General features: G+C 52.4%; 1 protein-coding gene across 2 annotated transcripts in view; it reads right to left on the bottom strand.

The window, feature by feature from the left end:
* Positions 1-12,531, bottom strand: part of ARID1A (AT-rich interaction domain 1A) — a 330,997-nt gene that overhangs the window by 112,491 nt on the left and 205,975 nt on the right. For both annotated transcript variants that reach the window (XM_075335909.1, XM_075335910.1), the window contains 4 exons: positions 7,130-7,219; positions 6,815-6,982; positions 416-698; positions 173-312 (listed from right to left, as the gene is read on the bottom strand). In XM_075335909.1, the coding sequence (XP_075192024.1) occupies positions 173-312; positions 416-698; positions 6,815-6,982; positions 7,130-7,219 (681 nt within the window). The remainder of the gene's footprint in view (positions 1-172; positions 313-415; positions 699-6,814; positions 6,983-7,129; positions 7,220-12,531) is intronic.

Genomic DNA, 12,531 nt, shown 5'->3' on the forward strand with positions numbered 1-12,531 from the left:
AGGAGAGACTGTTATTCACTGAAAAGGAGCGTCCAATGGACTCTTAGCATACAGATATAACTTTGCACACAAAAATGTATACTAATCTGATCAGCTCCTCCTTCTTAAACATGCTGCCTGCAGATCAGATACCATTTTCAACATCTAGAACTTCCACAAGGTTACAGCTTACCTGAGTTATTGGCCATGTTGCCTCCCATATAGGGAGGTCCCTGTGTATTCATCATTGCGGCCATACTGTTCATGCCTTGACCATATGGAGGTCCAGCTCCCATCATACCAGCTTGATTCATGTTAGGGTATCCAGGTGATCTAGGTAAGGGGAGAACCAAACAAAAAGGCCATGAGTAAAGCAAAAGCCAAACCTTAACAAATATGTATATATAGTTCTAAAAATGTGAGCAAAGATCCCTACCTATTCTGTATGGAGTTGGCAGTACCATGCATTCCAGCAGCCTCTTGTGCTTTACGATTCATACCAGGAGGAGGACACATCCCACTTCCAACTTGTGGCGGCATGTTTCCCATATTTGGACCGTATGGTCGATTGCCCATTGCCGAATGTCCCATGCGTCCTCCATATTGTGGCATGCCTCCTTGGCCATGCATCTGACCACCTGTAACAAGAGGGGCCATGCCAGCCCCTTGATAGCCTGCATTTGCCATTGTATTATAATTTGGCTGCCTAGGGTAACCCCCTGTGAAAAGAAAAGAAAAGTGCACTCATTTAATCGCTATGCAGAGAGCAAAGAAGGGAATTTTGTTTACTTACCGTAAATTCCTTTTCTTCTAGCTCCTATTGGGAGACCCAGACAATTGGGTGTATAGCTTCTGCCTCCGGAGGCCACACAAGGTATTACACTTTAAAAAGTGTAACCCCTCCCCTCTGCCTATACACCCTCCCGTGCATCACGGGCTCCTCAGTTTTGGTGCAAAAGCAGGAAGGAGGAAACTTATAAATTGGTCTAAGGTAAATTCAATCCGAAGGATGTTCGGAGAACTGAACCATGAACCAAAAGAACAATTCAACATGAACAACATGTGTACACAAAAAAACAACAGCCCGAAGGGAACAGGGGCGGGTGCTGGGTCTCCCAATAGGAGCTAGAAGAAAAGGAATTTACGGTAAGTAAACAAAATTCCCTTCTTCTTTGTCGCTCCATTGGGAGACCCAGACAATTGGGAAGTCCAAAAGCAGTCCCTGGGTGGGTAAAAGAATACCTCGATAAAAAGAGCCGAAAACGGCCCCTTCTTACAGGTGGGCAACCGCCGCCTGAAGGACTCGCCTACCTAGACTGGCATCTGCCGAAGCATAGGTATGCACCTGATAATGTTTCGTGAAAGTGTGCAGACTCGACCACGTAGCTGCCTGACACACCTGCTGAGCCGTAGCCTGATGCCGCAATGCCCAGGATGCACCCACGGCTCTGGTAGAATGGGCTTTTAGCCCTGAAGGAATCGGAAGCCCAGAAGAACGGTAGGCTTCAAGAATCGGTTCCTTGATCCACCGAGCCAAGGTTGACTTGGAAGCCTGTGACCCCTTACGCTGGCCAGCGACAAGGACAAAGAGCGCATCTGAACGGCGCAGGGGCGCAGTGTGCGAAATGTAGAGCCGGAGTGCTCTCACTAGATCTAACAAATGCAACTCCTTTTCACATTGGTGAACTGGATGAGGACAAAAAGAAGGTAAGGAGATATCCTGATTGAGATGAAAAGGGGATACCACCTTAGGGAAAAATTCTGGGACCGGACGCAGAACCACCTTATCCTGGTGAAAAACCAGGAAGGGGGCTTTGCATGACAGCGCCGCCAACTCCGACACTCTACGGAGCGAAGTGACTGCCACTAGAAAGGCCACCTTCTGCGAAAGACGTGATAGAGAGACATCCCGCAGTGGCTCGAAGGGTGGTTTCTGAAAAGCCTTTAGCACTCTGTTAAGATCCCATGGTTCCAGCGGCCTCTTGTAAGGTGGGACTATGTGGCAAACTCCCTGCAGGAACGTGCGGACCTGTGGAAGCCTGGCTAGACGCTTTTGAAAAAATACGGATAGCGCCGATACTTGTCCCTTGAGAGAGCCGAGAGACAAACCCTTGTCCATTCCGGATTGAAGGAAGGAAAGAAAAGTGGGTAAGGCAAACGGCCAGGGGGTAAAACCCTTATCAGAGCACCAGGATAAGAAGATCCTCCACGTCCTGTGGTAGATCTTGGCGGACGTTGGTTTCCTGGCCTGTCTCATAGTGGCAATGACATCTTGAGATAAGCCTGAGGACGCTAGGAGCCAGGACTCAATGGCCACACAGTCAGGTTGAGGGCCGCAGAATTCAGATGGAAAAATGGCCCTTGAGACAGCAAGTCTGGTCGGTCTGGGAGTGCCCACGGTTGACCCACCGTGAGGTGCCACAGATCCGGGTACCACGACCTCCTCGGCCAGTCTGGAGCGACGAGGATGGTGCGGCGGCAGTCGGACTTGATCTTGCGTAACACTCTGGGTAGCAGTGCCAGAGGAGGAAACACATAAGGGAGTTGAAACTGCGACCAATCCTGAACTAAGGCGTCTGCCGCCAGAGCTCTGTGATCTTGAGACCGTGCCATGAATGCCGGGACTTTGTTGTTGTGCCGAGACGCCATGAGGTCGACGTCCGGCGTCCCCCAGCGGCAACAGATCTCTTGAAACACGTCCGGGTGAAGAGACCATTCCCCTGCGTCCATGCCCTGGCGACTGAGAAAGTCTGCTTCCCAGTTTTCTACGCCCGGGATGTGAACTGCGGAGATGGTGGAGGCTGTGGCTTCCACCCACAGCAGAATCCGCCGAACTTCTTGGAAGGCTTGACGGCTGCGCGTGCCACCCTGGTGGTTGATGTACGCGACCGCCGTGGCGTTGTCCGACTGTATGCGGATCTGCCTGCCTTCCAGCCACCGATGGAACGCCTTTAGGGCTAGGTACACTGCCCTTATCTCCAGAACATTGATCTGAAGGGAGGACTATCGGAGTCCAGGTTCCCTGAGCCCTGTGGTGGAGAAAAACCGCTCCCCACCCTGACAGACTCGCGTCCGTCGTGACCACAGCCCAGGATGGGGGCAGGAAGGATTTTCCCTTCGACAGAGAAGTGGGAAGCAGCCACCACTGAAGAGAGGTTTTGGCTGCCAGAGAAAGGGAGACGTTCCTGTCTAGGGACGTCGACCTCCTGTCCCATTTGCGGAGAATGTCCCATTGGAGTGGACGCAGATGAAACTGCGCAAACGGGACTGCTTCCATCGCTGCCACCATCTTCCCCAGGAAGTGCATGAGGCGCCTCAAGGGGTGTGACTGAGCCCGAAGGAGAGAGCGCACCCCAGCTTGCAGCGAACGCTGTTTGTCCAGCGGGAGCTTGACTATCGCTGAGAGAGTATGAAACTCCATCCCGAGGTAAGTCAGTGATTGGGCCGGAGTCAAGTTTGACTTTGAGAAATTGATGATCCACCCGAACCTCTGGAGAGTCTCCAGAGCAACAGCCAGGCTGTGTTGACATGCCACCCGGGAGGGTGCCTTGACCAGGAGATCGTCTAAGTAAGGGATCACCGAGTGACCCTGAGAGTGCAGGACTGCCACCACGGCTGCCATGACCTTGGTGAAGACCCGTGGGGCTGTCGCCAGGCCGAAAGGCAATGCCACGAACTGAAGGTGTTCGTCCCCAATGGCGAAACGCAGGAAGCGTTGATGCTCTGGTGCGATCGGCACATGGAGATAAGCATCTTTGATGTCGATTGATGCTAGGAAGTCTCCTTGTGACATCGAGGCGATGACAGAGCAGAGGGATTCCATGCGAAACCGTCTGGTGCTCACATGTCTGTTGAGCAATTTGAGGTCCAAAACGGGACGGAATGATCCGTCCTTTTTTTTTGGCACCACGAACAGGTTGGAGTAAAAACCGCGACCACGTTCCTGAAGGGGAACGGGGATCACAACTCCTTCTGTCTTCAGAGTGTCCACCGCCTGAGCAAGTGCATCGGCTCGCTCGGGGGGCGGAGATGTTCTGAAGAAGCGAGTCGGAGGACGAGAGCAGAACTCTATCCTGTAACCGTGAGACAGAATGTCTCTCACCCATCGGTCTTGGACATGTGGCCACCAGGCGTCGCCAAAGCGGGAGAGCCTGCCACCGACCGAGGATGCGGTTTGTGGAGGCTGAAAGTCATGAGGAGGCCGCCTTGGAGACGGTGCCTCCGGCGGTCTTTGGAGGACATGACTTAGACCGCCATGTAGAAGAGTTCCTCTGGCCCTTCTGTGGCCTGTTGGACGAGGATGATTGGGATCTGGCTGAGGGTCGAAAGGACCGAAACCTCGCCTGAATTTTCCATTGCTGAGGTCTGTTTGGCTTGGATTGGGGTAAGGACGAGTCCTTTCCCTTAGATTGCTTAATAATTTCATCCAATTGCTCGCCAAACAATCGGTCGCCAGAAAAAGGCAAACCGGTCAAGAACTTCTTGGAAGCAGAGTCTGCCTTCCATTCGCGTAGCCACATGGCCCTGCGGACTGCCACCGAATTGGCGGATGCTACCGCTGTACGGCTAGCAGAGTCCAGGACGGCATTCATGGCGTATGACGAAAAAGCCGACGCCTGAGAAGTCAAAGACGCAACTTGCGGAGCAGAGGTACGTGTGACCGAATTAATCTCAGACAGACAAGCTGAGATAGCTTGGAGTGCCCACACGGCTGCAAAGGCCGGGGCGAAAGACGCGCCTGTGGCTTCAAAGATGGATTTCATTAGGAGCTCTATCTGCCTGTCAGTGGCATCCTTGAGCGATGAACCGTCAGCCACTGCTACTACGGATCTAGCCGCCAGTCTAGAGACTGGGGGATCCACTTTGGGACATTGAGCCCAACCCTTGACTACGTCAGAGGGGAAGGGGTAACGTGTGTCATTAAGGCGCTTAGAAAAGCGCTTGTCCGGAAAAGCTCTGTGCTTCTGGACAGCATCTCTGAAGTTAGAGTGATCGAAAAACGCACTCCGTGTACGTTTGGGAAACCTAAACTGGTGTTTCTCCTGCTGTGAAGCCGACTCCTCCACAGGTAGAGGCGGGGGAGATAGATCTAGCACCTGGTTGATTGACGCTATAAGGTCATTTACTATGGCGTCCCCATCAGGTGTATCAAGATTGAGAGCCACGTCAGGGTCAGAGCCCTGGGCTGCGACCTCCGCTTCATCCTCCAGAGAGTCCTCAAGCTGAGACCCCGAACAGCGTGATGAAGTCGGGGAAGATTCCCAGCGAGCCCGCTTAGCCGGTCTGGGACTGCGGTCCGTGCCGGAGTCCTCCACGTGATACGTAGGGGCCACCCCAGGAGCATGCTGCGGCGCAGACCGAGATGGGCCTAGGGGCGATGACCCCGCAGTGTCCGAGGCCTGTGTAAGGGCCGGTCTGGACTGTAAGGCTTCTAGTATCTTAGCAGACCATTTGTCCATAGACTGAGCCATGGATTGTGAAAGTGACTCAGAGAGTTTCTCAGCTAAAACTGCAAACTCTGTCCCTGCCGTCTAGACAGGGGAGGCCGGCGGTTCTACCTGGGCCGAGGGTCCCACCAGTGCCCGAGGCTCCGGCTGAGTGAGTACCCCAGGGTCCGAGCATTGCTCACAGTGAGGGTAGGTGGAACCTGCAGGTAGCAAAGCCGCACAAGAAGTACAGGTTGCAAAACAGCCCTGTGTCTTGGAACCCTTGCTCCTTGTGACCGACATGTTGTTCTCTCCTAGGAGAGTAATCACAGAGGGTATATAGCAAGGGCTAAACACTGCGGCCGAACCTAGAAAATGTATACAAATATAATATATATATATATATATATATATATATATATATATATATATATATATATATATATATATATATATATATATATATACAGTTCGGCACCCTAGGGGGACCAGCACCGGGTGACCGGTGTGGCTAGGAGGGAGCCGTGGGCGTGCCTCATTAAGTGCGGGAATCTGGTGCCCCAGAGTGATGAGTGAGGGGGGAGGAGGACACCAAAGTATGCTCCAGCCCTCACAGTCGGCGTCAGGCCGACCGTCCCGCCCTTACCCCTGACTGGCAGGCCCGGGGGCGGGAGTTTAATGCACTAGGCCGCAAAAGCCGGGGACTAAATTTAATACCGCGGCCGGCAAGCAGGCGCGGTCGGCGCGGTAGTCCCGGTCTTCACACAAAAACAGCAGCCGCTGCAGCGTCTGAGACCAAGTGCTCCATGCACCGTCCCCAAGGGGACACAGAGTACCTTTATGATGCAGGGCCTGTCCCTGATGATACTCAGTCTCCTGTCCGACAGATTCCCTCAGGGGCTGTGGAGGGAGCACGGTCCCAGTGCCTGGATGACCGGTTAGGATCCCACTTCTCCCAGAGCCTCTAAGGGATGGGGAAGGAAAACGGCATGTGGCTCCAGCCTGTGTACCCACAATGGGTACCTCAACCTTAACAGCACCGCCGACTTAGTGGGGTGAGAAGGGAGCATGCCGGGAGCCCTGTCAGGGGCCCACTTTTCTTCCATCCGATATAATCAGCAGCTGCTGCTGACTAAAATGTGGAGCTTGAGTGAATGTGTGCCTCCTTCAAACACAAAGCAAAAAACTGAGGAGCCCGTGATGCACGGGAGGGTGTATAGGCAGAGGGGAGGGGTTACACTTTTTAAAGTGTAATACTTTGTGTGGCCTCCGGAGGCAGAAGCTATACACCCAATTGTCTGGGTCTCCCAATGGAGCGACAAAGAAATTTCATATTCTTTAAAAATATAAATATACAGAAGAGATTACATTCCTTAGCAAGAGTATCATATCATTATCAAAGAACACACCTTGGGGACCATACTGTCCTCCCTGAGGTCCATAGCTACCCATAGAGTTCTGCGGATAGGGTCCCATTCCGGCATGCATCTGGCCCCCAGATGACTGGCGTGGAGAAAGTGCTTGGCCAGGCTGTGGAGATCCATACTGAGGTATTTGAGTATTCCTCTGCATGTACCCTAAGGGAAGCAAACATGAATTTACTTACTGAAGGGGTCTATTTAACTTCACTTTACAAACATCCATTTCTTGTATTTTTAAAATGAGTGAAATCAACAACCTTGTGCTTTCTGTGAAGTGTGAACTGGACAAAAATTGCTCCTTACCTCGCTCTTGTCCAAGACCAGCCTGGTTCATCGTAGGGTGAATTAAACCATCTGACTGTCCACTAGGAGGACGTGGTGGCATCTGTGTTCCTGGGAGAGAGAGTGTAAAAATAAATAAATGTGACCCATTCTGACAGCATTAATCAGCGGGCAAATTACAAACAGCTGGTTTCAGAAGGTCATAACATGGTCAGATTACCTGCCTTTCAAAGCTTTAACCTCTTCACGACATTTGATATACTTATGTCATGGTTAGACATGATTAAAGGCTCCCAACTGATAACGTATAGATAAGTCATGGCGATTATGCTGGGCGCAGGAGCTGTGCCTGCATGATTGCCGCTGGCAGCTTGGTGTGATAGTTGACCTCTGGTTGTCAGAACCAGGTGTGATGCTCAGCCTGCCCCTGGTCATTTAGCCCCCTAAATGCTGCAATCAACAGGGATTGCAGTGTTTTAGGAGGCTGGGAGAAGGGAGTGCACGGTGGCCTGTTAGATCATGAAAGAAGAATGGCGTTCTGTCAGTGTCATACTGACAGGTACAATATTACGTATTGCAATGCTTGTGCATAGCAATATATTGTACCATTGACCACAGTAATCCAAGTTACATTTATGTATAGAGAGTAGGAAAAAAAAAAGTGAGGGGAGAAAAAGAAAAAAAAAAGGGAGGAAAAGAAAGGAGGCAAAAGAAGGGAATTTTGTTACTTACCGTAAATTCCTTTTCTTCTAGCTCCAATTGGGAGACCCAGACGATTGGGTGTATAGCTACTGCCTCCGGAGGCCACACAAAGCATTACACTAAAAAGTGTAAGGCCCCACCCCTTCTGGCTATACACCCCCCGTGGGATCACGGGCTGCTCAGTTTTAGTGCTAAAGCAAGAAGGAGGAAAGCCAATAACTGGTTTAAACAAATTCAATCCGAAGTAACATCGGAGAACTGAAACCGTTCAACATGAACAACATGTGTACCCGAAAAAACCAAAAATCCCGAAGGAAACAGGGCGGGTGCTGGGTCTCCCAATTGGAGCTAGAAGAAAAGGAATTTACGGTAAGTAACAAAATTCCCTTCTTCTTCGGCGCTCCATTGGGAGACCCAGACGATTGGGACGTCCAAAAGCAGTCCCTGGGTGGGTAAATTAATACCTCAAGTTAGAGCTGCAAAACAGCCCTCCCCTACGAGGAGGCAACCGCCGCCTGCAGGACTCTTCTACCTAGGCTGGCGTCCGCCGAAGCGTAGGTATGCACCTGATAATGTTTGGTGAAAGTGTGCAGACTCGACCAGGTAGCTGCCTGGCACACCTGTTGAGCCGTAGCCTGGTGTCGTAATGCCCAGGACGCACCCACGGCTCTGGTAGAATGGGCCTTCAGCCCTGATGGAACCGGAAGCCCAGCAGAACGGTAGGCTTCAAGAATTGGTTCCTTGATCCATCGAGCCAGGGTGGATTTGGAAGCCTGCGATCCTTTGCGCTTACCAGCGACAAGGACAAAGAGTGCATCCGAGCGGCGCAGGGGCGCCGTGCGGGAAATGTAGATTCTGAGTGCTCTCACGAGATCCAACAAATGCAAATCCTTTTCATACCGATGAACTGGATGAGGACAAAAGGAAGGTAAGGAGATATCCTGATTGAGATGAAAAGAGGATACCACCTTAGGGAGAAACTCCTGAATCGGGCGCAGCACTACCTTGTCCTGGTGAAAAACCAGGAAGGGAGCTTTGGATGACAGCGCTGCCAGCTCGGATACCCTCCGAAGAGACGTGACCGCTACCAGAAAGGCCACTTTCTGTGAGAGTCGAGAAAGTGAAACATCCTTCAGAGGCTCGAAGGGCGGCTTCTGGAGAGCAACTAGTACCCTGTTCAGATCCCATGGATCTAACGGCCGTTTGTACGGAGGGACGATGTGACAAACCCCCTGCAGGAACGTGCGTACCTGAGGAAGTCGTGCTAGACGCTTTTGAAAAAATACCGATAGCGCTGAGACTTGCCCTTTAAGGGAGCCGAGCGATAAGCCTTTTTCCAAACCAGATTGCAGGAAGGAAAGAAAGGTAGGCAATGCAAATGGCCAGGGGGACACTCCCTGTGCCGAGCACCAGGATAAGAAAATCTTCCACGTTCTGTGGTAGATCTTAGCAGACGTGGGCTTCCTAGCCTGTCTCATGGTGGCCACGACCCCTTGAGATAATCCTGAAGATGCTAGTATCCAGGACTCAATGGCCACACAGTCAGGTTCAGGGCCGTAGAATTCAGATGGAAAAACGGCCCTTGTGACAGTAAGTCTGGCCGGTCTGGTAGCGCCCACGGTTGGCCGACCGTGAGATGCCACAGATCCGGATACCACGACCTCCTCGGCCAGTCTGGGGCGACGAGCAGGACGCGGCGGCAATCGGACCTGATCTTGCGTAGCACTCTGGGCAAGAGTGCCAGAGGGGGAAAAACATAGGGCAGCTGGAACTGCGACCAATCTTGCACTAAGGCGTCTGCCGCCAGAGCTCTGTGATCGCGAGACCGTGCCATGAAAGTTGGGACCTTGTTGTTGTGCCGGGACGCCATTAGGTCGACGTCCGGCCTTCCCCAGCGGCGACAGATTTCCTGAAACACGTCCGGGTGAAGGGACCATTCCCCTGCGTCCATACCCTGGCGACTGAGGAAGTCCGCTTCCCAGTTTTCTACGCCGGGGATGTGAACTGCGGATATGGTGGAGGCCGTGGCTTCCACCCACATCAGAATCCGCCGGACTTCCTGGAAGGCTTGCCGACTGCGTGTCCCGCCTTGGTGGTTGATGTATGCCACCGCTGTGGAGTTGTCCGATTGAATTCGGATCTGCTTTCCTTCCAGCCACTGCTGGAAGGCTTGTAGGGCAAGATACACTGCCCTGATTTCCAGAACATTGATCTGAAGGGTGGACTCCTGCTGAGTCCACGTACCCTGAGCCCTGTGGTGGAGAAAAACTGCTCCCCACCCTGACAGACTCGCGTCTGTCGTGACCCCCGCCCAGGATGGGGGTAGGAAGGACCTTCCTTGTGATAATGAGGTGGGAAGAAGCCACCATTGAAGAGAGTCCTTGGCCGTCTGGGAAAGGGAGACTTTCCTGTCTAAGGACGTCGACTTCCCGTCCCATTGGCGGAGAATGTCCCATTGAAGTGGGCGCAGATGAAACTGCGCAAACGGGACTGCCTCCATTGCTGCTACCATCTTCCCCAGGAAGTGCATGAGGCGTCTTAAGGGGTGCGACTGGCCTTGAAGGAGAGAGTGCACCCCTGTCTGTAGTGAACGCTGCTTGTCCATCGGAAGCTTCACTATCGCTGAGAGAGTATGAAACTCCATGCCAAGATATGTTAGTGATTGGGTCGGTGACAGATTTGACTTTGAAAAGTTGATGATCCACCCGAAAGTCTGGAGAGTCTCCAGCGCAACGTTCAGGCTGTGTTGGCATGCCTCTTGAGAGGGTGCCTTGACAAGTAGATCGTCCAAGTAAGGGATCACCGAGTGTCCCTGAGAGTGCAAGACTGCTACCACTGCTGCCATGACCTTGGTGAAAACCCGTGGGGCTGTCGCCAGACCAAATGGCAGGGATACGAACTGAAGGTGTTAGTCTCCTATAACGAAGCGTAGAAAACGCTGATGCTCTGGAGCAATCGGCACGTGGAGATAAGCATCCTTGATGTCTATTGATGCTAGGAAATCTCCTTGAGACATCGAGGCAATGACGGAGCGGAGAGATTCCATCCGGAACCGCCTGGTTTTCACGTGCTTGTTGAGCAGTTTTAGGTCCAGAACAGGACGGAAAGAGCCGTCCTTTTTTGGCACCACAAACAGATTGGAGTAAAAACCTTGACCTCGTTCCTGAAGAGGAACAGGGATCACCACTCCTTCTGCCCTTAGAGAGCACACCGCCTGCCGAAGAGCATCGGCTCGGTCGGGATGTGGGGAAGTTCTGAAGAACCGAGGCGGAGGACGAGAACTGAACTCTATCCGGTACCCGTGAGACAAAATGTCTGTTACCCACCGGTCCTTGACCTGTGGCAGCCAAATGCCGCAAAAGCGGGAGAGCCTGCCACCGACCGAGGATGCGGAGAGAGGAGGCCGAAAGTCATGAGGCAGCCGGCTTGGAAGCGGTTCCTCCGGCTGCTTTCTTTGGGCGTGAGTGAGTCCGCCAGGAATCTGAGCTCCTCTGCTCCTTCTGAGTCCTTTTGGACGAGGAGAATTGGGCCCTGCCCGAACCTCGAAAGGACCGAAACCTCGACTGTCCCCTCCACTGTTGAGGTTTGCTTGATCTGGGCTGGGGTAATTAAGAGTCCTTACCCTTGGACTGTTTAATGATTTCAGCCAATTGCTCACCAAACAGTCTGTCTTGAGATAATGGCAAACTGGTTAAGCATTTTTTGGAAGCAGAATCTGCTTTCCATTCCTTTAACCATAAGGCTCTGCGTAAAACCACAGAGTTGGCGGACGCCATTGACGTACGGCTGGTAGAGTCCAAGACCGCATTGATAGCATAAGTCGCAAACGCAGACATTTGCGAGGTCAAGGACGCCACTTGCGGCACTGATGGACGTATGACAGAGTCCACCTGCGCCAGACCAGCTGAAATAGCTTGGAGTGCCCACACGGCTGCGAATGCTGGAGCAAACGACGCGCCGATAGCTTCATAGACAGATTTCAACCAAAGGTCCATCTGTCTGTCATTGGCATCTTTAAGTGAAGCCCCATCTTCCACTGCAACTATGGATCTAGCCGCAAGCCTGGAGATCGGGGGGTCCACCTTTGGACACTGGGTCCAGCGTTTGACCACGTCAGGGGGAAAGGGATAACGTGTATCCTTAAGACGTTTGGAGAAACGCTTATCTGGATAAGCATGGTGTTTCTGGACTGCTTCTCTGAAGTCAGAGTGGTCCAGAAAAGAGCTCAATTTACGTTTGGGATACCTGAAATGGAATTTCTCCTGCTGTGCTGCTGCCTCCTCCGCTGGAGGAGAAATATCCAGCAGTCTATTGATGGCCGCTATAAGATCATTCACCATGGCGTCACCATCAGGGGTATCCAGGTTGAGAGCAGTCTCAGGATTAGACTCCTGATCACCTAGCTCTGTCTCATCATACAGAGAATCCTCTCGCTGAGACCCTGACCAGCGTGATGACGCCGAGGGTCTCTCCCAGCGAGCTCGCTTAGGCTGCCTGGGACTGTCGTCCGAGTCAGAGCCTTCAGCCTGTGATGCCTGGGACCCCCTTGGAGCACGGATTAGTTCCAACTGAGGGGGACCGGGGAACATTGAATCAGCAGTGCCCATGGTCTGAGTGACCGGCCTGGACTGCAAAGTTTCTAGAATTTTTGTCATAGTCACAGACATCTTATCAGCAAAAACTGCAAAGTCTGTCCCCGTCACCGGGGCAGGGTTCACAGG

Source organism: Anomaloglossus baeobatrachus, chromosome 2 (assembly GCF_048569485.1).
Source record: "Anomaloglossus baeobatrachus isolate aAnoBae1 chromosome 2, aAnoBae1.hap1, whole genome shotgun sequence".
NCBI classification, from domain to species: domain Eukaryota; kingdom Metazoa; phylum Chordata; class Amphibia; order Anura; family Aromobatidae; genus Anomaloglossus; species Anomaloglossus baeobatrachus.